The 26,391-nt window shown below is 36.2% G+C and overlaps 2 protein-coding genes across 3 annotated transcripts; one reads left to right on the top strand and one right to left on the bottom strand.

Annotated features, from left to right (window-relative positions):
• Positions 1 to 3,951: 3,951 nt before the first annotated feature.
• LOC109058725 (syntaxin-10-like) lies at positions 3,952 to 9,381 on the top strand. Its single transcript, XM_042733936.1, has 8 exons — positions 3,952 to 4,089; positions 4,602 to 4,771; positions 5,444 to 5,538; positions 5,624 to 5,686; positions 5,758 to 5,859; positions 6,048 to 6,154; positions 7,293 to 7,387; positions 7,656 to 9,381. The coding sequence occupies exons 1-8, from the start codon at positions 4,055 to 4,057 to the stop codon at positions 7,730 to 7,732; spliced, it is 744 nt and encodes a 247-aa protein (XP_042589870.1). The 5' UTR covers positions 3,952 to 4,054; the 3' UTR covers positions 7,733 to 9,381.
• Positions 9,382 to 12,431: 3,050 nt separating this feature from the next.
• Positions 12,432 to 26,312, bottom strand: nacc1b (nucleus accumbens associated 1, BEN and BTB (POZ) domain containing b). 2 transcript variants are annotated; one of them, XM_042733934.1, is made up of 5 exons: positions 25,952 to 26,312; positions 19,229 to 20,247; positions 18,541 to 18,826; positions 18,082 to 18,179; positions 12,432 to 17,956 (listed from the first exon to the last, which is right to left on the bottom strand). In XM_042733934.1, exons 1-5 carry the CDS (start codon positions 26,020 to 26,022, stop codon positions 17,652 to 17,654), a joined length of 1,779 nt encoding a protein of 592 aa, XP_042589868.1. In that variant the 5' UTR covers positions 26,023 to 26,312; the 3' UTR covers positions 12,432 to 17,651. The 2 variants fall into 2 exon arrangements, with proteins under 2 accessions (XP_042589868.1, XP_042589869.1); XM_042733935.1 differs by lacking the exon at positions 25,952 to 26,312 and adding an exon at positions 24,926 to 25,867.
• Between the last annotated feature and the right edge of the window lie 79 nt (positions 26,313 to 26,391).

Raw genomic sequence — 26,391 nt, 5'->3', positions numbered from 1 at the left:
TTTATGTGCGCTTTGGTGACGTAAAGAGTTTCCATTCCCCTGGGTGTAAAAAACGCCCCTCCCTTCTTGTCAACATACGTCATATATTGGCACGGCGCTGAAGTATCAAGTCAACATATGCTCTGTGTTGCCATGTCCACCTTTTATACGCTACTCTCGACATGTTTTGTTTAGCATAAAATAAGAAAATACATGCATAAAATTAAGTGTTATTTCAAAATTATTTATGTACTACTGTAGTTGTTATTTTTATTTAAGTATATATATATATATATATATATATATATATATGTATGTATGTATGTATGTTATATTTTATTTGATTCTCTTTCAGCTTTGTTACAGTTTCAGTTAGAATCAGAATCAGAAGAGCTTTATTGCCAGGTGTGTTTACACACACAAGGAATTTATCTTGGTGATAGGAGCTACCAGTACAGAAAACATAAATAGTGCAGACATACATATAATTAAGATAATAAAAACACTAATATTGTTTAAATTTTATTGTACAGTAGTGTATGTGCACTTTCATTCAAATGAAAACAGCAACAATAAAACAGAACTAACTAACCAAATAAATAAATAAATAAATGCCAGGGGGTAATAATATAAAATAGGAATAAGGGTACAGCTGGGTATAGACATAATAATTTAAAACATAATTTCAAAACAAATAAATTGTATTTTAAAGTGTTTATAGCTTTCTTATTCAAAGAGTCTCTAATATGTTCTCTATAGCCTTACTTCAGTCAACAAAACCATAAAGTTAGGGGGTTTTTTTTTAGTAAACTTGCATTCATGAATGAAAAATTTGGCCAAGTTGGGTTAATTAAACAAAAGTAGTCTATTTTTCATCTTATTCGTAATAATCATTGAAAGCAAAGCAAAATAAAAAGCTTATTAAAGAGATGCTTATTTTATTTTGTTTTGTATAAAAAAAAAAACGCTGCTTTTTAACGAAATCTGGCAACTCTTGGCCTTAATGGCAGCGCTCTAAGAAAGCGTCATGACAGACATCATAGGCTTTGTTATAATGGCACTGTATCAAATTTCTGGCAGTAGTAAAACGCTGTTTCATGACATCAGATGCTCTGTTTCTTGAGCTCATGTAATTACACTAATGACATGTGAACGAAATACATCAAATATTCATTGAGTGAGGCATAGAGTGTATGGGAAACAATAACCAACTGCATCATTTCACAGATTAGCTGTTGTTTTTTATTCTTTGTTTATATTTTTATTCGCGTTTTATTGTGCTTTTCTCTTTTCATCAAACATACCCAACAAACTCGAATTGAAACGCATTTCTGTTGAAAAGTTTATCGATATGGCCCCATTGTTTACAGTTCTTTGGAAGCGCTAGACATCTTCTCTTTTTTTCGGTTTGCTCGACGTCACGTTTAATCGCCATATTTGGGACATCCGTCGGTTCTCCGGGGAGCGCGCAGTGGAAAAGCCGTGACGTGCCCTCCGCTGCTCTTCTTCCGCAGCCTCAGCGGAGGCAGTGATGCACCGCGCACCATATTTGGACTTGTCACCGGTCCAACAGCCCCACCCCTTCTGCACACATGAACGTAACTAGGAAGCAAAGCGATTAAGGTCAGATGGCAGCTGGCACTCACAGCAAATACTCGTTCTTTTTATAGAAAGGGCTACCTGGCTATATCCAGATTCAGATATTTTGTTCATGTGCACCAGGGCTTTTTGCACTGAGAATTGCATTTTAGGTTATAAACGTGAAACAAAAATATTATTATTTTGTCTCTTGTTTATTGTGTAGCTTACAGCATGTAACCTAAAACACATCTCTTCCATCTTTATTTGACCCTCTAACTCTAGCACTCTCTATTTTAATTATTTTCTTAAAAAAAAAAATTAAATTAAAACTTGCCCCTGTTAGACTTGCACTCTAAAAAACTAACACTAGCTTCTCTATTCTATTCTCTATTCTTTATCTATTTGTTTCCTTTTTATTTATTATACAATTAACAAAAAGCAAAAGAGGCCTCTAACACTAGCTTGCTCTATTATTTTTCTATTCTTTCTGTTTTATTATTTATTATATAATAATAAAAAATCTTATTACATGTACTGTGTTAGGCTAACTGAGACTTCTCATAGCACTTGCATATCATTGCTCTTTTGTTGATTTTGAGTCGCTTTGGATAAAAGCATCTGCTAAATGACTAAATGTAAATATGAATATGCTATTAGTGTAGCTGCAGCCTATATATTTATGCAAATTCCTTACGTTCCTTGTTTAAGCATACTTGGAAATAATTCTCATTCTGATTATTTGGATTTATTGCTCAGGGTGATAGTAGTCTTGTTTGTGAATGTGTGTTTATAGAGTGAAACAGATGATTTTATTAAAACACTACGGCATTACATTTGCCTCCAAATATGTTTTGTAAACAGAGTGACTCATCAGGAGGACCTTAAAGCCACTGCTTGTAAAAATAGCTTCCTCGTTACGGACAAACTGCATTCCATGTGATCAGGCCTCCAGTTAGATCCACCCTTAATTTCCATAAGCATTCTTTGCAGCTGTGATCACAAGCACACACTGGTTTCACTCGATTAAAGAGGACACCTCACAGACCCAGTGGTTTTCTTTCACACGTAATGATATTTGCTAAACCCTAACGCTCAAATAAACTTGTTGGCATTATTATATTTAAGCCAAAACATGTTTTCAACCTATTTATGATTCTTTGAAATAGTCAGCCCCATTTCAGGTGTCCTCTCAAATCGCCTTTTGTTTGTGAGGACAAAAATGTGGCCTTGACAACTACAGCCATCCTTTTAACTGGAGGTGTAACGTGTGTGAATATCTGTGTGTGAACAGGAAACAGAGAGTGTGGTGAGGGAGGAAGGCAGGAGACGGGAAGGATGTGGTGACTGTGTGAGGTGGGGGAGGAAGTGAAGGAGAATAGTGTTACTAAACACTAGGAGGATAATAGGAAGGAGAGGCGACCAGGTGATAGGGATTTAAGCCTCTAGCTGGCACGAAAATACATATGGGAATCCTTTAAGCGGTTTAACACACCTATTGCAAAACTACATGTCACACACCAACTTGTCTTTAGCTTGGCATGTTTAAAGCCTTGAGCGCCAAGCAAATCTAGGCCAGTTACCTAACCGAATTAATTATGAATCAGGTCAGGACTGCAGCAAAGGTGTGCTAACAGTCCTTTTATGGAAATGAGTGACAAACAATGCTGAAAATATGACATTTCTACTTATCCAGAGACTTACCGATTAGGTAATGCGTCATGAAACGTATTCAAATATCAACTGTTTTGTTCCTTCAACAAAGCAATTAAAGACTTCACATTATTTTTCTACAAAAGTTGAGATTATTATTTACACATTGGTATTGTTAGTTGCATTCATTTTATGCACAAGTCAAGAAATGTGTGTTGGTGCTCATGCATGCATTAAGGTGATAATGTTTTTAAGGTTTAGAGAGACATATTTTCTGTAACAACAGCAATGGGACCGTTAGACATAAAGCAGTTTGAACACAAATATGAAAATTCAACATGCATGCAATAGAAAATTGATATATTGCCTTTTTGCTCAGTCACAGAGCTTAGTGTCTGCTTTAATAGTTATAATAGCTCACGAAATATAACATAATTATGTGCTGGTGAATTACTGACTATGAATGCAATTAAATGCAGAAATGTTTATTTAACAAATTACTAATAATAAGGCAACTGGGTTGTTTAAAAAGACCACACTTTATTACATTTTACATTAACTTAAGCTACTGTAGCAACAATTATTCATTTCATAATCCATCATTATATATATATATATATATATATATATATATATATATATATATATATATATATATATATATATATATATATATATATATATATATAGTTGATATAGTTGTAGAACATGTTTGTTTTATGTCTCTACTGTCAATGATTACAGAGTTGCTTTTATTTTGAAAACTAGTACGTGCGTGCGTGCGTGTTTTACACAAGACGTCTTGCCGGTGACTTCACATAGCTCCTGAACCAAAGGGGCTAATATGTCGATGGAGGATCCTTTTTTCGTGGTTAAAGGGTAAGAAAAGTTATCTTCCTCTTCCCTGTCTTAATGTCTGTCTTCCATCTTTGTCTAAACGACACGGGTTTGATACTGACAGGCTACGTGAAGGTTAAGCATCTTCATCACTATGTGTAGCCCCAGTTAATGTTACATTATTTGTGTTTCCGTGCGACTTTACTAATTAGCAGCCTTAGTGTAATAATAAGCAGAAGTATAGCTGTGTTTCTAGTTACGTTTTAGAAGTTTGGAAGGTTAAATTAAGTCTAAAAGAAGCCAGAGACTTTTTTTGTCCCTTGTGTTGACAGGAGTGTAAACACACTGGTCTCTGCCATTCATTTAATGTACAGTTAGAAACCACACATAAATGAAACTCGTATTAATACATGTTTGATAAATTGAGACATCACCCCATCATGACGGTAACCACCACTGCCATAGTACTTGTGTAGAGGTAGTTTAATATAGATAAACAACTTTCATTCCCATCAAGTTGAAGGGGTTTCACAGTTTACTCATGTTTTTGACAGGGAGGTGCAGAAGGCCCTGTCCAGAGCACAAGGGCTGTTCGAGCGCTGGGAGGAACTGCTGCAGGAAGAGACCCCCGTCAGCCGCGATGAGCTGGACTGGAGCACCAATGAACTCCGAAACTGCCTGAGGGCCATCGACTGGGACCTAGAGGACCTGCATGAAACCATCAGTATCCTGCCATAAACCAAAGACCTATGATGCCTTCAAACATCCTTAGTAGAATTTTTCACACACACTTACAGAAACTTATAGGTACATAAAAGCAAAAGGGAGATGGAGGTGCCAAAAGACTGTGCCGTCTAAATAAAGGAAAATATGAATGCTAACATTTTGAAAAACTAACGTCAAAAGTTTTGAGTTTTTTTATTATTGTCTTTTATGCTCACCAAGGCTGCTGGTTAAAAATACAATAAAAACAGTATTATTGTGAAATATTATAACATGTTAAAATAAGTTTGATTATATTTGATTATATTTTCAAATTTAATTCATGATAAAGCTGTTTTTAGCAGCCATTAGTCCAGTTTTCAGTGTCACATGATCCTTTAGAAATCCTTCTAATGTGCTGATTTAATGTTTAAGAAGCATTTCTTATTATTATAAATGTTGAGAATAGCTAAATATTTTTGTGGATTGTTTTTTTTTCAGGATACTTTGAATATATAAGTTCAAAAGAACAGCATTGATTTGAAATATAAACTTTTGTTATATTTATAAATGTACTTTACTCTAACTTTTAATGCATCTTTGTTGTATTCTAAAAAAAAAAAAATCTTACCAACCTAAACCTTTTAATTGGTAATGTATATGCTGATCTCCTTATAGTCCTTGACTGTATCAGGTATCGTGGAGGCAAACCCTGGAAAGTTCCGTTTAGGAGAACATGAACTCCAGGAAAGGCAGGAATTTGTGGAACGAACTCGTAAATCCGTGCAGGTATCAGTCCCTGTCCCAGTTTCTATTATGTTTTTCATTTTATGTTGGAGTGCCAGTATTTTCATATGCATGAATCTGTATGTAGCTGATGAAGGAGCAGCTCTCTAGTCCCTCAGCTGTGGCTCAAGCAGAGAAGAAAAACAAACAGGTGAGTGATTCATTCCCTATTAAACTGAATTGTATGAATCTATATGATCACGTATGGTCCCTGTCTGACAGGCTCTGCTGGGGGCCACAGCAAAGGATCGTTTCGCCGGTCTGGAGCCTCACCTGGTGTCTGCAAACTCCAAATACATTGAGCAGCAACAGGAACAGCAGCAGGTAAAAGACAGGAGGTCAAAACATGTCTTTATTTTTCTCATCCAGCATTATTTACCAGTATTCCATTGTAATGAGCTTTACAGAAAACAAGGAAGTGTGATTTTTGTGCAAAGCAGTTCACATGCTTAATACCACAGTTTTTAATCTAATGTCTTCTTTATTTTATGTCATGTTTTTTTTGCATGCAGCTGATCATGCAGGACCAGGATGAGCAGTTGGAACTGGTCACAGGCAGTATCCGTGTCCTGAAGGACATGTCCAGCAGGATAGGAGACGAGCTGGATGAACAGGCAGTGTAAGCAGTTTTATATTATTTTGTAAACACCAGGGGCCCGTTCTTCATATGTCACTAACTCAGTTAGCTGGATTTGATGGTTGATGATTTGGCTTTATCTTGGATTGGTTGGTTCTTCAAAGCTCATCCCAGAGTTGCTGTCATAGTAACAGGTCCGTAAGCTTAAACCTGCTCGGGAGCAGGCTTACCTCATGTAAACAGGATTAGATTGCATCTTTTTAAGTGGAATTGATACCTAAAATCTGTCCCCACCCCTGCTACTTTATTACAAGAGTACCCTACTTGATCCAGGGACAATCATTTAAAATAATAATAATTAAAAAATTAATTTGAAAATAATATAATGTTGTGTAGTCTATAATACTATAGACACAGCCAGTTTTACTCTTTGAAAGATTTATTTGTGATAAAATAATTACTTTATAATTCTATTGGAGTCTTATACACATGCTATAAAGTTCATCTGAGTGGTGCATTAATTTGAGTGATGACAGATATTATGGGAGTGGCTTGATGGAGCGCAGGGGAAGCAGATAAGTTGATCTTGACCCTTAAGAGACTTTAATTAATGCTGTCACGTAACAAATCTGCTTCAAAGATAAAATTAAATGAATTAAATAATATGTAAACTAATTACAACATTGAAATAAAATGTAAAGCCTGTACAAATACTAGAAATCGTGAATATAAATAATTGGAAATCATGCAAAAAAAAAAAATTAAGTAAAATAAATTCAGTGCACATTTAATTTTTTCTATTATACCATTTGTATAGTTTTGTTTGCTTGGCTGTTTTCTTATAAAAGTCCAGAAATTTGTCAAGTTTTTCGTCAGGTGTCTTTTTTAATTATATGATGTCATTATGTAGCTGCATTGCTGATCGTGGTTTCGAGTATCGATATATATATCTGCCCTTTTTGGGAACACGAGAACGCGCAGTAATCTTAGACAACTTAATCCAGATATTTTAATCAAACTGCAAATTCATTTGAAGAACCAAATTAGCCAGAGATCAGTTATCACGATTAGAAGATCTGGCATCTTTCAGATCATCTCAGATGTATTACGCGAGGTACGAAGAACGGACCCCAGGATTTGTTTTATACTCCAATGTTAATATATGTGCTTTTTGTCCCAGTATTCTCAGTGAGTTTAATGAGGAAATGGACCAGACCGGTTCCAGAATGAACTCAGTATTGAAGAAAGTGGAGAAGGTTTCACACATGACCAGCAGTGAGTGCTTTTGTATATATGCATAAAAAATATACACAGTATACACACACATATTATTTAAACAAAAACTTATTTTGGATGCGATTAATCGTTTGACAGCACAAATAAAAGTAGTAGTGCATCTCTTTATAAAACTGATAAATCTATTTCTCAAACTCATCCAAACAGATACATATTTGTTTTTCTTACCTAGCTTAATTCTGCAAGATGTAAGAGCATTAGAGTTTGTGATATTTTGACTTGACGTGTGTGTTTTTATGTGTTGCAGGTCGGAGACAGTGGTGTGCTATTGGAGTTCTTGTAATCATCCTGATCGTGGTGCTCATTCTGTTATGCGCTCTTTAAATCAGACTCTTCTTCAGTTGGCCCTCCATCATGCCAAAAGCTTACAGGGGAAGTCAGAATTTCACCACGATTCTTCCACCTCAGCTTCCGTTATCTTTGTGAGAAAGAGTTCAGTTATGTTTTAGTCTTTTAACTTATCTTTTTGCCCTCATCTAACCCATATGTCTTCTGACTCTCAGCATTTCACTCTCTCTCACTGCTTTTGGATCAGACTCATTGTCCTTGGCAAGGTCTATTCCAGAATTTCACTGGGGCTGAGATGGAAGTTAACAGTTATTGCATTTCTTATGTTTTATTATGGTACAAGTGTGGAATGAGGAATTTGATATTATATTTTTATATGTTTAATTATTAAACCGTACAGTAATTGTGTACATTATAAATGCCCCTGAAAGAGGCTGACAATACATGTGCTAATGGTTCACCAAGCAGTATGAGTAAAGCTGGCTCATAGCGCCCCCCAGAGCTGTAGCTGGCAGTGCTACAATCAAACAACCTCTGATGATGTGTAAAGTAAATCTAAAGTAAATTATAGCAAGAAATGTAGGATTATTTCAATTATGTTTTTAAAGCAAAGTCACACCTTGAGGGTAACATAGGCATTTTACACCATTTGCTCTTCCTTTATGGATAAATCTAACATTTTATTGCATCATTTGGGTGAATTTATGGATGATTGCTTGCAAAAAAAATCATCTGCACTTTTCATGAATCTTCATTGATGTGCTGTGTGTACAGTAAGTACTTGGGTTTCCCATGTTTTAACATGATTTTATGCATTGCTTTTCAGATTACTGTAAATTGAACTGTAAAGTTTCATACTACTGTGGAGATGTGTGTGGAGTCACCTGACATATAGACAGTTGATGGTGTGGGTTATGCCTTCACTGCATGCCACAGTGATATTTCATACCCATTACTCCAATACATATATATTTTAATATTTTGTAAAGGAAATTGCTCTTTTTAATTGCAGTCCAAATCAACAAGATACATGTTCTGAAAGTCAGCTAATAACTGAGCAGATTAGACCCCAGAGTTAGGATCGTTACTCAATATTTCTGTTCCTGAACTTGAGCTCAGATCTAATATTATGCCCATCTGTTGGTGTGCTAATGAACATTTTGTACTCAAATCCTCCGTGCCAATGAGTTGCTTCCAGTGTGCCCTCTGATCTGGGTGTAACACTACATGCCTCTGGGTGAATGTATTATGTTCAATATAAATGTGTCCCACTTTCAAGCTTCAACTGAATATGACATATTTCAGTATTGCTTTGTCTATTATAATTTTGTAATATTATATAAATAAACCCGTAAGTAGCTGAAAGCCAGATTCAACGCCAAGCATAAGATTTTTGAAAAATGCAAGCCTTAAAAAATGCCAATACCCACTGTTGCTCAAAATGTGGAACAAAGTACTAAAACATAATACCTCTTATATGCCCATTTAGGGAAATTTGGTACGTATTTGATTTTCTTTTACTTGCAAAGTAATGTCTTTCAGTGCTGCCTACATAAATGATTGTTTCAAAAATCTAATGCCCTTGTCATTTGTTTTTGTAAGCATTTGTATTATATATAAATTTAGCCTTTATTTTGGCATCTTGATAAATCTAAATGGTTCCTGATTAAACTATATGCCTTTGACATGTGGTTTCAGTTGTCATTTATCACTTTATTTTCAAATTATATGCAACATATTATGGAATAACTTCATGGCACCTCTCGGATAAAAATACTTCTGGTGACATCATTTTTTCACAGTAAAGATAAATATCATGAAAAACAAAATACAACCTGTAAAGCTGTGTTAAAATGACTGAATCATGCATTAATGGAATGGTTTAAAATGAAAATTTACTGTAAACGTACTCGTTCTCAGCCCAGCCAAGATGCAGATGAGTTAGTTTCTTCTTTGAAACAGATTTGGAAAAATGTAGCATTACATCACTTGCTCACCAATGGATCCTCTGCAGTGAATGGGTGCCGTCAGAATGAGAATCCAAACAGCTGATAAAAACATCCACTTGACTCCAGTCCATCAAATAATGTCTTGTCAAGTGAAAAGCTGTGGATTATTTTCATGTTTGTATCAGTTGCTCATTCTGACGGCACCCATTCACTGCAGAGGATCCATTGGTGAGCAAGCAATGTGACATTATTTCTCCAAATCTGGAAATGTTTGATTGTCCTGAGGGTGAGTAAATTTGGGGTTTTAATTCTTTTAAACAAAAGGGAACCACAATGATTTTGTTACAAAGCTTTTTATTAAGATGTATTTTCATAATTTCTCCATGTTTGTTTATTTTATTTTTTTTTTTACAGTAGTTAATGTGCAATTTTCTTTCTCGTTGGGTTACAGTAAAGGAATTCACAAAGTTATTGGCACTTGGAACACAGAGGAAACACTGGCATGTACTCGGGGTGGGGTGGAGGGTACAGAGGGGTTTTGACATCAGTAGACTCTACTGCATTTGTTTCCAAAAAGCGGTTTCTGGGGAAAAACATCTCATGCTGTGAGTGCACAACTAACAATCAAACTTCATTAGTGTTTCTATGTATAATGTACAGTATATATATAGATTTGTATTTATATATGTATACTCATATATCTATATTGGAAAAAAAAAATAGCTGCAGGATCCCAGCAGCCACACCAGAGACATTCTCTCAGGAGCCATGCTGATGGAGCTCCCTGGCCCCTGGTGAGGTATGAATCTACAATATTTCAAATTCAAAGTTGCCTCCATTTACATCTATTTCCCATAACACCATATTCAAACAAATCTGAAGGGCAGCACCTCGAGGAGTCTCCTGCATCACATGACCTGTATCAGGGCACAGGGGCCAGGGAGGTATGGCTGAAGGTGTCAGGAGGTAGATCCACACACCTGCTTGTGTGTGCGCACATGCATTGGTCTCTGGTGGGCAGGGATGTACAAAGAGCAATATATGTTTTGAAATCTGTAAGAAGTCTTTGAGGTTGCCGGCAGCGCAGAAGCGCACAGAAAGGTGAAGTACATGGAGCGGCGGGCCGCAGCAGACAGAAAAGAGAGGAGTGTGTTTATACTGGAGGAGAGAACGCTGGAAAGATGAAATAAGATTAACAGGCTGATAAACATCTTATTAAAAGGATAAAATGTACAAGATATCAGTTTAGGAGAGGTATGTCTTCATCCAAGGCTTTTTGATTGCATCTGTCATTGTTTGCGCCTCTTCTGTCTCCCTAGAACTGTGAGGTGGAGTGAGCTTGGATATTTCTAGCATAAGTTGTTCACACAGAACACGTTCTTGCACATAAAAATTTAGTGCTGAGAAAAGAAAAAGAACAGAGCATCGCAATGTGCTTTTTAAAGTAAAACACTCAAACTAGTAGAACTATTTGCATCTAATTTAAATTCCAGTACATATATTGAAGGCCAGTTTCTTTAATAGATCAACAAAAATCGACAAATTTTGAACCTGGAAATTAGTGCATATTTAATTACATAATGTCTCTTTTGATAACATAATATTCAACAAAACAATCAACTGGTGAAGAATGGTGCAATTTATGATTTAAATGTATACCTTATTCACTAGTGGTGTCTTGCCTTAAAAGTTGAACTTGCCTTAATAGTCAAACGACTTTTTGTTAACGCGGCTTGGATGCACAAGATGCTGAAAAAGCAGCAAGATGCACAACATAGACATCTGCCTAGTGCATGATTACATAGGACAAAGTTAAAAAGCAGCACAATTAAATGCAAAAAAAAGAAAGAAAGAAAAAGAAAAGAGCTCTGTGTAAACCAGCCCTAAGACTCAGAATTTAAGAAATCTAACATAAAAAAAAAATTATAATAAAAATAGATACAATAGTCCTGCTCAATCGAAAGAGTGAGGGAGCTCAAGGTGCTAAGACAGGGGTCTTCAACTTATTTTCAGGCCAAGCATCCCTAATAGCTATTCACATATCCCCATTTTGGTTGTTTGTTAATAAAGTGTCATATTAAGTATCAAAGGTTTTGATCGTCACATTGGTAAACACCAGCAGAGACAATTTACTCTAGTTCTGAATAAACGCAATAACATTTCCTTATATTTGGCAGTTCAAAGACATTTTAAACACAGTTGGCAAGGGGTTATTCAATTAAAGATCATGTCAAATTACAAGTTTTCTAAATCTTTGCTGCCACTTAAAGGTCAAGAGAAGTAACTGCATGGCAGTTTCCTTTTCTACCTGCAGCATTTATCAAGTCCGACACCAGGTGGCACTCATCCATGTGCCATTCAACATCAAAAATCATATGCACCAGTAAACTAATTCAGTAACAAAAATTATATTTCTTTAAGACAGAAAGAAGTAATAATATAGCTTGCAGTGCACATAGACCGCAACTCCCTACATCTATGCTGCTTCAACCTCATCCACCCTTTAAAATTTTCATTTTAATACAGTACATACCCTCTAAGCTATTTTCAGCGGCCCTCGTCCCTTCCCAGCACTTCAGTCACATGCAAAGCAAAAATGTATAGCGCTTCTCTTGCTCCTAGCTACTTTAAATTTCATGATGTTCCTTTACAAAGCACTTGGCAGCTCTACAGTCTATGTTAAAAATTAGTAGCATCTCAATGGCCAAGCACTATTCTAGATTTGAACAAAAAATCATAGGTAATAAAAACTAAGGTATGGTTGTCATGCATTTTATTCCTCTTTCTTTTTTTTTTCTTTTTTTTAACATTTTTATTTTATGTCTCAAAGCGTCCGAAGCATAACTTTATTTGTTCTGTTTGACGTAGATGATTCTTTAGTATAAACATACTAATAATACTGGAAGTTGAATTGCTAAATGAAAGGATTTTGCACGAAAGACCATGAACCCACAGTGCGGGTCAGGGGTTGAAATTCGACACGGGGTAAATCCACTGAAGTTCATCGAGTTCAGCGCACATTGTGTTCCCAATCTCGCCAATGCACCACTGAGCAGAACATATTAAGAAGTCATTCATGGGTTGAAGACATCACAAATCCAGCCCTCATGAACATGCATGCTGGCTGCTTCCTAAAAAAAAACTCCTGGTCCCTTCCTGGGTGTTCAACATGATAGTACAAAAAAAAAAAAAAAAAAAAATTCTTATCAAGCTGTACATCAGAGGATCCAGCTCCATGTACATTTTAACAGGGATGAAGTCATGTCGACCGCAGTTATCTTTCTTTTTCTCTTTCGTTGCATTTCAAAAGGTGCAATGAGGAACAGTCCACCACAAAGCCATATTTACGCAGTCACCATCAATCACATTCATCTGTTTATTGGACAGTGGAATGCTAAACACACACACACCCCAACACTAGTTTAATTGTGTTCACATGTTGCAGTGTTCACATTACATTTAACCCTAATATGGCCTTAAAGACGATATAAAATGACATTCGCAACACATTTTAATTACTGAATGTTTTAGAATCTGTTGAATATAATAAAACACGAATATTAGATATTAATGTTAGAATATAATTACACAATGTTTTGAATATTTAGCGAGAAACAAAAATGAAGGACACCGAAACTAAATTAAAAGAAGCTGTTCTGAAACAAATTGGATCCAGACGTAGATGTGAATTTGTAGTCAGCTGCTAAAAGGATGAAAATTACATCCCAGGAATCAATGTTAGCATTAGCATGAACATTAAAAGAGTGTTTTCAGAGATGGAGCAAGATGTCAGACACTGCTCATAAAGTGCGGGAGTTTAGAACAGAGTTATTTTTACCGTTGTATAGGCCTAGAATGCTTCAATACACACACTTCTGTGTGTCAAAATACCCATCTATGCAAGCATCCTCGTAAACAGTCATTTAAATGAAAGCAAACAGCTATGAAGCCAATATTTCTAATACATTATAAGGGTATTCTTAAAGCATAATAATGAATGCATAATGCATTATAAAAAACCTTATAATATGCTATATCATCTTACAATGGATTATATTTCTCATAGTTATAATGTCTCATATCTTGCCATCTTTCTTATGCTACTTTACTTAAACCAATCAAAGACCACTTGTAAGTATAGTAATAAGTAATAATTTCCCAAACAGCCATAAGATCAGATATCAGATCAGATGAATGAGTAATATGACACATTTGCTTTTAACTATGTTTTTTTTTTGTAATATCAGTTTGATTATTTTGATGGTACCCTTTAGACAGCTATTACTCTGCAACTACATGTCAGCTAGCAGTCATTGGAGTATTAGTAGTACAGTATGTCTGCTTAATATATGCTAACACTTTATTTTGATGGTTCTCCACCAGACAAACTCATTATAAGTAACTTTGCAAGTACGTCAACATTCTATCAACCCTATCCTTACCCTAAGCCTACTAATACTCTGATGAGAGTTAGTTCACATCAAAATTAATATTAGCCTCACAGGGAACACTCAAATAACACTCCACACCTAATCACTTACAAGATATAGTAAGATTTATAATTCATTGTAAATGTAAAAATAGATTTAATAAGGTGTTCATTGTGTGTTATAAATAACCATAATCTTAAAAGTTATAAACACAAATGCGTAAGCATTATAATGTAATATAATTGTTGTTATGATTATTTATATGAAGACATAACATATTATAAGGTTTTTATAATGCATTATGCATTCATTATAATGCTTTAAGAATACCCTTATAATGTATTATAAATATGGGCTTCACAGAAAGTGTTACCAAAAACACATGTAACAATATACTGGATCCAGGCAGCTCTTAAAGTGACAGCAGTCTAATATTCCTGATGTCTGTCATTCATGTTAATCAAACTACAAAAGAGAGAAAGTCTCTCATTGCTCTTGACTAAATCACTTTTGTAACTTTAATAAGAAGAAATATATATTTATTTATTTTTTATTATTATTATTTAGGCTAGTATTATTTTTTTGTGATATTGACACTGGTGACAAGAATTATATAAATTCTAATTTCTACCTTATTTAAAGCAAAATATTGTGATGTATATCATTGCCATGAAATAAAATTACTTATATCATGATATAAGATTTTGGTCATATCGCCCAGCCTCGTCAACACAAACCCGAAGAAATGTATAATAATAAGACAATTATGGAAAGTAGAATCAATTTTGATTTCATGTTAACTCTTCAATGAAGAAACATATCCTAAGAAGGCAAATCAGATGAGATTCAATGTGAGCTGAAGGTTTGTTTAGTCAAAGCGTATACCGTTTGATGCCTCCATTTGGGAAATGGCTCACTGCACCAGTTGTGTGTTTAAGTGTGTGTGTGAGAGCATCCATCTCCTCACCAATACATTCCCTCCCCTCTCTGCTTGCGTCTGCACTGTATGTCTCCCTCTCTGAGTCAGACAAAAACAAACAGAGCTCTCTGATCTCTGCATACACACATTCCAACCACCCACCCACCCATCAACACACACACAATGCACATATTCCAGAGTCATCCACCAACACCACCCCCACACCCTCTATCACACGTGCATTTGGCACAAAAAAACAGACTTACATTTGAACACGTACACATAAGCAAATGCACAGACATTAAAAGCATGCCTCTGGCGCACGCTCTCGCTTTCCTGTCAGCCTCCTCACATGAATGCACAGGCATTAGCACGTGTGTCTCCAAAAATGGAAATGAAAAAAACAGGCTCAAACTCTGAGGAAAAGTAGCGGAGCACGCATGCATGCATGCATACAGGATCATCCAGGCATTCCATGCCCTCCCCTTCCCATAATTTCTTTCACTTCTCTGTCGCAGACTGGCTGTGTAAGACTCCCAGGCACGAACTTCCACTATTTAATTAAGGCAGTGCTGAACAATCCAGTTCAGATTTCTGTGCAAATATTTCATTCTCATCCTATCGTACTATGATTAAGACTTGGTGCAGTCTCTTAGGATCGTACCACGTGGCTGAGAGGTAAAATTCTTTTGTCCCCTTGCCCAGTGCAGTGTATTGACAAACTTTTTTTTCATTAATCTTAAGTAAAAGGGTTTTAAAATTTTATTTTAAATCAATTGTTCACAATTAGTGATTATTTTACGATTTTGGAATTACAACTTAATTTTGAAATTGTATTATGTATTTTGAGCAATATCTTTTCTTTTTCTTTTTTTAATCCACACAATAGAAGTCAATGGTCACCAAATTGGTTTGGTTACCAATACAACACTCTTCAAAATATCTTCTTTTGTGTTTCACAAAATAAAGAAAGTCTTACAGATTTGGAATGGCATGGATGGGTGAGTAGAGGATGACAATTTTCATTTTTGGGTGAACTATCATTTTAAATGAAGAGGTTAGAAATGGAAAAATAAAATGTTAACATTTAAAACCCACAAATAACATGCTTTTGGAATGGGATGATCTTGTCCAATCAGAGCCTTTCTTCAGCCATAATCAATAATTCAAACAAAATAGTCCGCATTTCATGACATAAGTGTGCTTAAAACACGTGAAGATGCAGGTCGTACTTTGGGAATCTAATTTTAACACATCCTTAAATATTTTAAGAGTGCAACTACACTTTAAATGACATGGTCACTTTTATCATCTCTAAACCTAGGGTTACAACAGCGCTTCATTGGCATTACAGACTTCATGAATTTCTCTCTGAAACCCGAAAAACATCAAGAGAAAAACTGACTTTTCAAATCCACATAAAAAACAGACTACAAAACAGCTTCCACTCAGAGTGGTCTTTAGTGGTTTGGAACCACCATAGCTGGGGCACTGATGCCCGTTCAGTGCCAATCTCTAATACTGCACTCATCAGAGCGTTTAGTGCATCTCTGTCAGAGGCGCTGAGGCGTAGCATGTCAGAATGCGCCATGCGGCAGCATGCACCACGCTTGTGCGATCGGTGCATGAAGCAGTCATCTGTGAGATACGGCACTTCAAAAACTACCATCTGCAGCCTCCATACACACACATTTACACAGAACACAGACACCTACGTTATGTGTTGTCTATACAAAACTACTTAGAACATAAAGACACATTTAAAAGGCCTTAATGATTTTTAAGATTGTGGGAGTGTTTTGGGGGTTCCTTTGGAGATATTTGATGGTAAAAACTTGTGGCGATTTGATTAAACTAAACTAAAGTAACAATATTAAGCCTTGGTAATATACCAAAATAAAATGATTAAAGTAGATTTTGGATTTTGCTAATGCAAAAACATGTGGAAAACAATTCATTATTCATTGATTCAAAAGGTGCACAGATCTTGCACAGACTCTTTCTTTCAAAACACAACAGTAGTTTCAGATATAGCAAAACAGATTAATCTGCGTCTTACTAGTTCATTACAATCATAAATGATACACTGCCTCTCTTGGGATACTTGGCAAGACAAAAAATGGAAATGTTGGCAAAAAAAGTTACAAATATTGTTCGAATATAAACAAAAAAAATATGTAATTTAAAAGAACAAAAAATTTAAGGTGTCTGTGTTAAAGGTGTTTGTGCAGAAAGAGGAAATGGGGTCCAGAAAGCAGATATACAGCCACTAAATATTAACAGATGAATATAATCTTATGTCCAGCAACATTAACTTCTGGATTCTCCAAAAAGATACATTCAGAATCATGACAGTGTTTTCAGACTGGATAAGAGCTTCCAGACACCATTTCCCCTTTAGCTCACAACAAAAGGCCCCAGAGGTCCCTCCTTTTCAGGAATGTGTTTCTGCAGTATGACAAGGAGGGCCTCAAGGTACAATCAAAAAAAAAATCTACAAGGAAATAAAAATTACCAGCTTCTGAAGTGGGATTCAACAGGAGTCTTCATAAAGATATACTTCATTATTCCCAGATGACATCAACGCCAAGGTGAGACTGGGATACGATGGAGGAGTGGAAGAGGAAAGAATAGCTGAAGCACGGTAGTGTTACTCACTAAAACAAGTTGTTACCGTCCCCACTCACACCTTGCAGGGCATCTGTAGATGACTGGCCAGATTCAGAGGCTGTACCACCTTCTAGGGATCCTGTTTCAAAAGCGTGCTCCACAGCCAAGCCATCAGACTCCATTTTGGCAGCGTCCGGCAGAAAGTTGGCATAAGCATCACTTTCTGCCATCAGAAGCTTCAGTTTCGGAATCCAGCTCTTGCGTACCACGCGCCGTGCATTAGTGCACATATCTGCAGCAATCGCATTCATTTCACTCTCTTTGAAACTAGGAGCAAAGTTCTGGCAGTAAACTAGAAACAAAGAGAGAGAGAAAAAAACTTTTACTGTCATTAGTTTATGCTGCACTTTTTACACAAACCTATTTTGAATAATGCATAAAAACTCAATGTAGATAAAAATGTTGACCACAACTTACACTTAACAGCATGGAGAACCCGACTGTCGAGTGGCTTGCGGTTGGGGTCATTTGTGGAGGACCGAATGCCTGTCCCACAGCTGTTTGCAAGGGTGCTTCTACAGGTAAAATAAAGGATACATTTTAAAAGAAACACAAAAATCTGACCTGTAAATTGTAAGAGCAATTGGGATTCCAAACCAAGAAAACTTATTTCATAAAAAAAAAAAAAAAAAAAAAAAAAAAATTGGCATAATTTACTCTCATATCATTCCAAACAGTATGACAATTAACTTTCACTGTATGGGAAAAAGCAACTTGGACATTATGCTGAACGTCTCCATTCTGGGTAAAGCAAGTCATAAGGGTGACTAAATTATGATAGAATTTTTATTTTTGCATTAACAATTTCTATAAATACTAATTAAAAAAGTTTTTTTGTTTATTTTCTGCTAATTAAAGGTCAAAAACTTCACTCACCGGTCAAAAAAGGCAGCAAGGAGCCGCCTGAGCAACACTTTGTGGCGTGTGCCCGCACTAACGTGGCAGTTCATCAGCTGAGCACGAGAAATAAAAACACTGGTGCTTGTTACTAGCTCCAGTTTCTCAGCAGGGTCACCTTCTTCATAGAGTTTAGGATGACAGCGGTTTCCGATCTGTGCAATGAGCTCAGTGGGAAGAGAAGCCAGATCTTGCCTCACTCGAACTCCTCTTCCCCTTGATTCAACTGTGAGGTGGTCTGGTAGTGATTCCACTCGTTCGCTGGCTGAACCAAGATTACAATGGGGGAGAGATATTTTAAAATAAAAAACAATATATTGGTTCTTAACTGCCTATAAAGCTGCAGATAAAAAACTAAAAAGATATTTATTATACATGTAAAATGAATTTATCTCCCTCTGTTTTTTTTTTTTTTTTGCAAATATAAATAAAAGATCTACATTGAGCAAATGCTGTATTTTCTTTGCGTTGATGTCTGTAAGATTACTTTTCAAACCTATTGATGGAGTTCCTCAGGGCTCAATACTTGGCCAATTTTTTTTTCCCAGAATTTCACTACATGCTGTAGTCTTTTATTACAATATGATGTTAGTGTCAGGTAACAAATCTAACTGATAAGTATTAGCAACCCATCAGTGAAATCAAATTTTAGTTGAACTTTTCTTACCCGTTGCCCCTACATTCAACATGCTGTACATAGTGTACATATTACAGATTTGTCTGTACTGTTCTTCTGTGGTTTCGTCTGTGATTTCCTCTTCTTCATCATCGTCATGGTAAGAGATCGGCGAATCACTGGTGTACATGCTGGGTGTGGCTGGGCTGGTGCCTTCCGGTGTGCTACTGCTGTTGTTGTTATTGTTGTTGCTGTTGTTGTTGCTATGAGTGGTACCACTTCCACCCAATAAGGCTGCACTTTGAGGTGGTGCCCCTCCTGTGCCCCGTGACACCTCCTGCGAATAGCGGGCTGCTTTCCTCATACCTCCCCCTCCTCCTGATCCTCCACCTCCTTCACGGCTACCTCCCTCCCAAAGACGCTTAGCAACTGGAGTGCAAACCACTGAATATGATGATGCTTCTTGTTGGGGCTGCTGTGCCTGAGGTTGCTGCTCTGTCTTCACTCTTGACACCAATGGAAGGGGTGTTAGGCAGGAAGCAGGTCGAGCTGTTGCTGTGGGGACTGCACCCCCTCCTACAGTACCACTTCCAGTTTGAGTAACAGGGCTCTGGGGTTCTGAGGGTGGTGTTTCTTCTGTGTGAAGGCCCTGTGAGTCACAACTTGGTGAGCTGACCTTTAGGAAGAACTCTGTGCCTTTTTCCATAATCTGCTGAATCTGTAGGAATCCTGCTGTGTACATTAAGAGAAACTGATCACCCAAATTCATGCTAAGTCGGCCGGTGTAACAGAAGGAAAGGATCTGCTGGAAGCTCTGAGGCTGGACTGCTGGTGGTAACTCCACGACAGAGCTCTTACTTCCCGAATTGAACATATCTCGAAAGTAGGAGCTGCTGGCAGCCAGCACTGCCCGGTGGGCTTTAAATGTGTGACCCTTCACCACCACTGACACATCACAGTACAGTCCCTGAAGTCTCTGCTCGTTAAGACACTCCAAGACATTGTTGCCAAAGTTGGGAATCGCCATCTGCAGCATCTGAGCCATGTCGTAAAGCCCGGCACTACAGAGTCTGTGAAAAAAGAAAAGAGAAAAAAAAGAAAAAGAATTGAGGTGGAAAAATACCAAATTATTTTACCAGAGTTCTTATAATAATGACCAATGGGCAGGGCCTATAGAGAATCCACACCTACAGAAGGCTGTAGAAATATCTTCAGATTTCTACAAAATTCAGCTTGTCATTCACATTTCCACACAGTCCCACCCCTCAAGTGTTTATTTTGCAGAATTCCATAAATTTTCCTGCCAAAATCCCAACAGTGAGGAAAATGTGAAAAAGTGTGCAAATTCCATAAAGCCTTACCAATGGATACGGTGTCTATTCATACATAATAACCATAAATAATTTAATATTTCAAGTACAAAAAAATGTAAGTTCTTTTTTCAAAAGAATCAAGAAATATTTGCACAAGACTTAAGAGGAAACAAAAATGTGCAGATACACTGCCATTAAAAATTTTGAATACCATTCAAAGTTTTTGAAAAAAGTCTCCTATGCTCATCAATACTGTATTTGACTGAAAATATAGTAAAAGCAGTCATATTGTGAAATATTGTTTACATTTAAAATACCTTTTCTATTTTAATAGAATGCAATTTATTCATGTTGCAAAACTGAATTTTCAGCCGCCATTGCCCCAGTCTTGTCAGTGTCACATCAAAATCATTCAAATATGTGTGTTGCTCAAAAGATAATTCTTCATATCATCTACAGTGAAAACATTTGTGCGTCTTAATAGTTTTTTTAAAAAAGTGATATTTTCCAGGATAATTTTCTGAATATAAAATTTAAAAGAACAGAATGTATTTATAATAGTCACTATTGATCACTTTAATTCATCCTTGCTGAATACAAACTTCTGAATGACAGTGCAGAATCATTTCTGTAGTGACAAAAAGTTATCTTATGTACAATAATTTTAACAATGTGACTCTTAAATAAAGATTTCTGGAATCACCATACACACACACACACACAAACACACACTTACTTGCAGTATATCATCATCTATTCTTATAAAACCGTGGAGACGCAGTGGTTCTCTCTGTTCTAACTCCAAGGTCAGTCAGTGCATACAGTCTCACAAACAACATCCCATGATGGCAAATCCATTACACAGAAACAGAAAATGCATACATTCTCCACAGGAAATTAGACAATGAACAAAAGCAATAAATACTGATATACATTCTTAATATAACTGAAGAGTATGCCTAGGGCCATCCAGGGGTTATCTCCTATCTGTGGGTCATATACAATTTATAATCCTTCAGTCTATTATTTTTAGAATCATACAAATACTCTGCTCGTAAGGTCAACATGTACTTTTTTTAACAAACAAATCCTTTTAGAAGCAAAAGATGGATGGATGGTATGCAGGAAGTGGTTCAATTAATATTCTTTAACAGAAAAATAGAGCACATGTCTAATGCAACGGCTATCTAGAGGACATATATATCAGGCAATTAGAACTATCTGTCATCCTGTATTATGCTATTCAACATTCAGAGAATAACTCTATTTGCACTTTACATGAAATTATATTTGTATGTACTCTGTGTGACCAGCAACACTCAAACCTAAGTGCAGTTACTTTTATAAAAATACATTGTTTACTTGTGTCAATCAGTCTTAACCTGCATCCTGCTTCACTTTCTACGCTTTCACTATTCCTCTTCTATCCCTCCTTTTACTAGCTTCTAGCCTGTGCTTTTCTGAATGACGTTTGAAACTTTGTATGGTTAGCACTTCTCGTGTTATTTTGCCTTATGACAAATTGCTTATTGTGTTCCTCATGTGTAAGTTACATGTAAAATGCAATATAGATCAGCTCAACATTTTAACACTAATATAAATGTATCTTACAGAATCAGTTAACAATTCTTAAAACTACTGAACTACTGAAAAGTACCTTACAGTTTGATCAAAAATCCCCACTAAAGGTGTACTGAGTAATTTCACTCCAACTTCTTGCTTTGTGTCTTTGTACAAAGGTTGATCAGGAGGTTAAAGCAATGCTTATAGGAAGCAGATCAAAGATTTGTCTGGCTGAGCAGTAAGGTTTTGCTCAGTGACAAAACATCTAGGCTACTTCCGTTCATACTCCTTTTAACCCTTAGGCCTACAATAATATTTTACGAATGACAGTGATAGATAGATAGATAGATAGATAGATAGATAGATAGATAGATAGATAGATAGACAGATAGATAGACAGATAGATATTTTATTTCATAAAATTATATTTTAACCCTATTGCTTAAAATGTGTATTTTATTGTAATTTTGTTTAAGCCTATTTTTGCTAATAAACATTATATCAAACAGTTATCAAACTCTTCATATAGTTTTATTGAGTAAAATTATATTGCGATAATTATCGTTATAGAATTATTGCCCAGCCCTATATACATATACATATATATATAATTACCGCAATATAATTTTCAGAATATAAACTTTTGATAAGTGACAATAAAAAGGAATCCAAATTACACAAAAAGAGGAAACCAAAGATGCCTAGCAGTACACACATCACGTGAATTAAGTTAGATGCTATTTGCAATTGTTCAATTTAATAATCATTTCTCATTTATGATACACTTTGTTAGTAGCTTGTACCTGTGATTGTTGTTCAGTAAGTACACTGTAAGAAAAATGGAAAAGACACTAGTATTTTTTCCAGGACATTATTCATTATCCACTGTAACCCGAAAACACAATGAGTAATTTAAAATGCAGGTAAAAAAAAAAACAATACAGAAAATGATTTCATATTAACATACTAGATTGTGCCCTATTTTTACAGACATTTCTTATTAGAGTGTAGCATACTAACTAACTACTAATACACTGCTTAAAGCATAATTGTTGAAATGTGTAGTATTACTTAAATAATAAACTGTAAAAAACTTAAATTGTAATCATTCAAAAAAATGTGTTCAATAATTCAATGTATTTAAAAATACAGTTATTTATATTTAATTATATTATGCATATTATTTTACAAACAAATCTAAATTGACATATATAAAATATAGTTTTTTTGCTGAGATTTGATGTCGTGACACAATTTTGCATCGTAATTACGCAATTACGTCATCACGCAATGATATCACAACGTCATTTAGCAACTTTTAGCAATAAATCGACCTTCCTTTAGCAACTTTCTCTGAAAATTAGTTGGCAACACTGCAAATGACTCTGTGATTTAAACTAGTTTAAAGCCAAACAGGAGGAACACTGTGCACAACGGTACAGTCAGAAGGCTTTTCAATCTACAATTCGCCATCATTTAATATGGATTTACTGTAGTAACACTTACTGCACCATGGTATTGTGGCAAAAATAAGAGATATTCACACTGAATTTTATTGCATGAGTAAAGTTATAATTATAGTGTGTATTTGTGATTAAGCTATAGCATGTGTGCATTTATACTGAATGTTTTTAGACTACTGTTTTTCATAGTTATATTTTTTGACCATGGTTTTGAGGTGCTCTATGTGTGGTTTTAACTGTTTATCATGATTTAAATGTATGCTACTACAGGAGACCAATGCTTAATAAAAAAATATAAAAAATCCTTGGTCAGAATAAATTTAACCATATAAAACTGAGGTTGCTACAATTTTTACAGATGTTACTAATTTTGATAATGAACAAAAATTTACCTCTGCATCCTAACTCAAGCTACTATCAAATGTGCATTTCTAAGAGACAAAAAAGTGATATTATTATTATTATTATTATTATTATTATTATTATTATTATTATCAGGCAACCCAAACCTGTTTCTTGATTTGAACGACTGATATGAAAAAGATTATTGTGACATTTTTTTGGTCATATCGCCCAGCCCTATATATATATATATATATATATATATGTTAATTTTCGGATTGCACCATCCTAATTTAAAGGGTTAAAGCTAGTATATATATATATATATATATATATATATATATATATATATATATATATATATATATATATACTGTATATATATATATATATATTATATATATATATATATACATATATATATATATATATATATACTAGCTTTAACCCTTTAAATTAGGATGGTGCAATCCGAAAATTAACTACTTCCAACATGGCATAGTTACTACTACAGTTTCTACTGGTGCTGATAATAATTTAATATTTATGTAACAGTATAAGAATATTTCCAACAGGTTAATTTTGCCATATATTTACGTGTGTGTGTGTGTGTGTGTGTGTGTGTAAAATTATATATATATATATAGTAGTCGCCACTTCAACGGCAAAATTAACCTGTTGGAAATATTCTTATACTGTTACATAAATATTAAAGTATTATCAGCACCAGCAGAAACTGTAGTAGTAACTATGCCATGTTGGAAATGGTTAATTTTCGGATTGCACCATCCTAATTTAAAGGGTTAAAGCTAGTTCCTTAGCTAACAGCAATCACATTTTAAGAAACATAGTAAAATTATTATAAACTTGGTCTAAGAGTAATCTTGTACTTTCGATTGTCGTTAATGTAATTACAGCTTCATGATCTAGGCTATATGCAGCGAAAATGCCGTTTAATTCACTGTTTTCTTTGTATCACTCGCACAGCAGTATTTCCCAATGGCATAACAACAGCAGTTTAATTAAAAACAATAAGGTAATAAATAAACAGTAGTTTGTAATCTCACTGTTGAGAGTCGGGCGCCGGTGTTTCTGTGATGTGGCGGCCGCGGCAGGGCTGCGGTACCCGGTGAATCTGTGTGCCCCGCACCGCTGCCCAGCTGGCCACGAACTCCGGGTTGGCACGGGCCCCAGGGGGCAAAAAACAAAATCAGAAATAATTCCCCGATTGCCTGGTTTCCACACTTGATGCGGCGACCAAAGAGCTAAAAGTTGCCCAGCCTTCAAAAATCCTGTCACCAAAATAGTCTGATAGATGAATTATTGAGGAGCCCACATCCGTTTCCCTCGCCCCCTCGGTGCCAGTGCAATGCTATGCAATGTCTGGCTGAGTTACAGCCTTGCACATACCATGATATCTATACCTAAAACGTTTTGATTCGCCCAGCAACATCCATATGCATGCGTTATTATTATCACTCTCCCGCGGCATACTTGCAAATCGCATGCAAATTAAGTAGTAGTCATATTTGTATGCACGCGGCGCAATCACTGGATTTCACATAAAATATTCTGTGGTTAAATTCTACTCCATTTTGGAGGAGGAGGAAGGGGGGCTCGGCTCCATCTTTTCCCGACATCAACAGGTCATCCTGGGACAAATGCAGCAACCGGGGGGCGAGTCAGACTGATCCGCGAGACAAGACACCATTAACCACTTGACGTCTGAAAACAATGCACATTATGCCCTCCTCCAGTACAAGTCCCCAAATAGTCCAGAAACATTTGCTAACATTGCAAGCGATGTTATGCATGGTTAAAAAGTTGGAAAATATAGATGGACGCATTGATGCAATATAAATCAAGCTCTCGGCAGCAAGTCATTGAAGTGGTTAAAGTTTCGCAAGCCCATCCCCCATCTAAAGCAATCGCACACCTTCACAAAACCCTATCCAAAAAATCCCCTCAAATCTTTCTCAATTACCCCCTGCTACAACAATAACTAAATTCGACCCCTTGTTCAACCCACGTGGTTGCCCCTTGACCCCACTTAAAGTGGCATGAACCTCTCGTGCATGCGTTAAAATACTCACCCCCTCGCTTGCGATCTGTTGGAAAGTGTTTCAATGGAGGAGTCAGACTCTTTCTCTCTACGGGCAGCCATTCATCGCGAATGCACAGGCAAGCCGCCCGAGCTCAGAATTATCGAGGGGTGCATCATTCTGTCACCCCGGTTAGAGCACAGAGTCACCGATCACACACAGACCAAAATAAAGAAAGCTGTCTGAACGTCGATGCGTGCAACTCGCGCAGCGCGCTCTCCGTTGGGTCTGGTGTGTGCGTGCGGCAGTGCGGGGAAAGTGCGCTGCGTGGAGCGTCTAGACTCAGGTGAAGCCCTAGAGGGGTCTGGGTGCTACGCGCACAGCATGCCAACTCGACTCTGCATGTCGCACTGGAGAAGTGTGCTCTAAACATCTCCGAAATATGTCCATCACGTCGCTCTAATGGGGTCAAATTATATGGCGCATAGGCA

This window comes from Cyprinus carpio, chromosome B11 (assembly GCF_018340385.1).
Source record: "Cyprinus carpio isolate SPL01 chromosome B11, ASM1834038v1, whole genome shotgun sequence".
NCBI lineage: Eukaryota > Metazoa > Chordata > Actinopteri > Cypriniformes > Cyprinidae > Cyprinus > Cyprinus carpio.
Note: the sequence above shows the minus strand (reverse complement) of the source record. Positions and strands in the feature narration are given on the sequence as shown.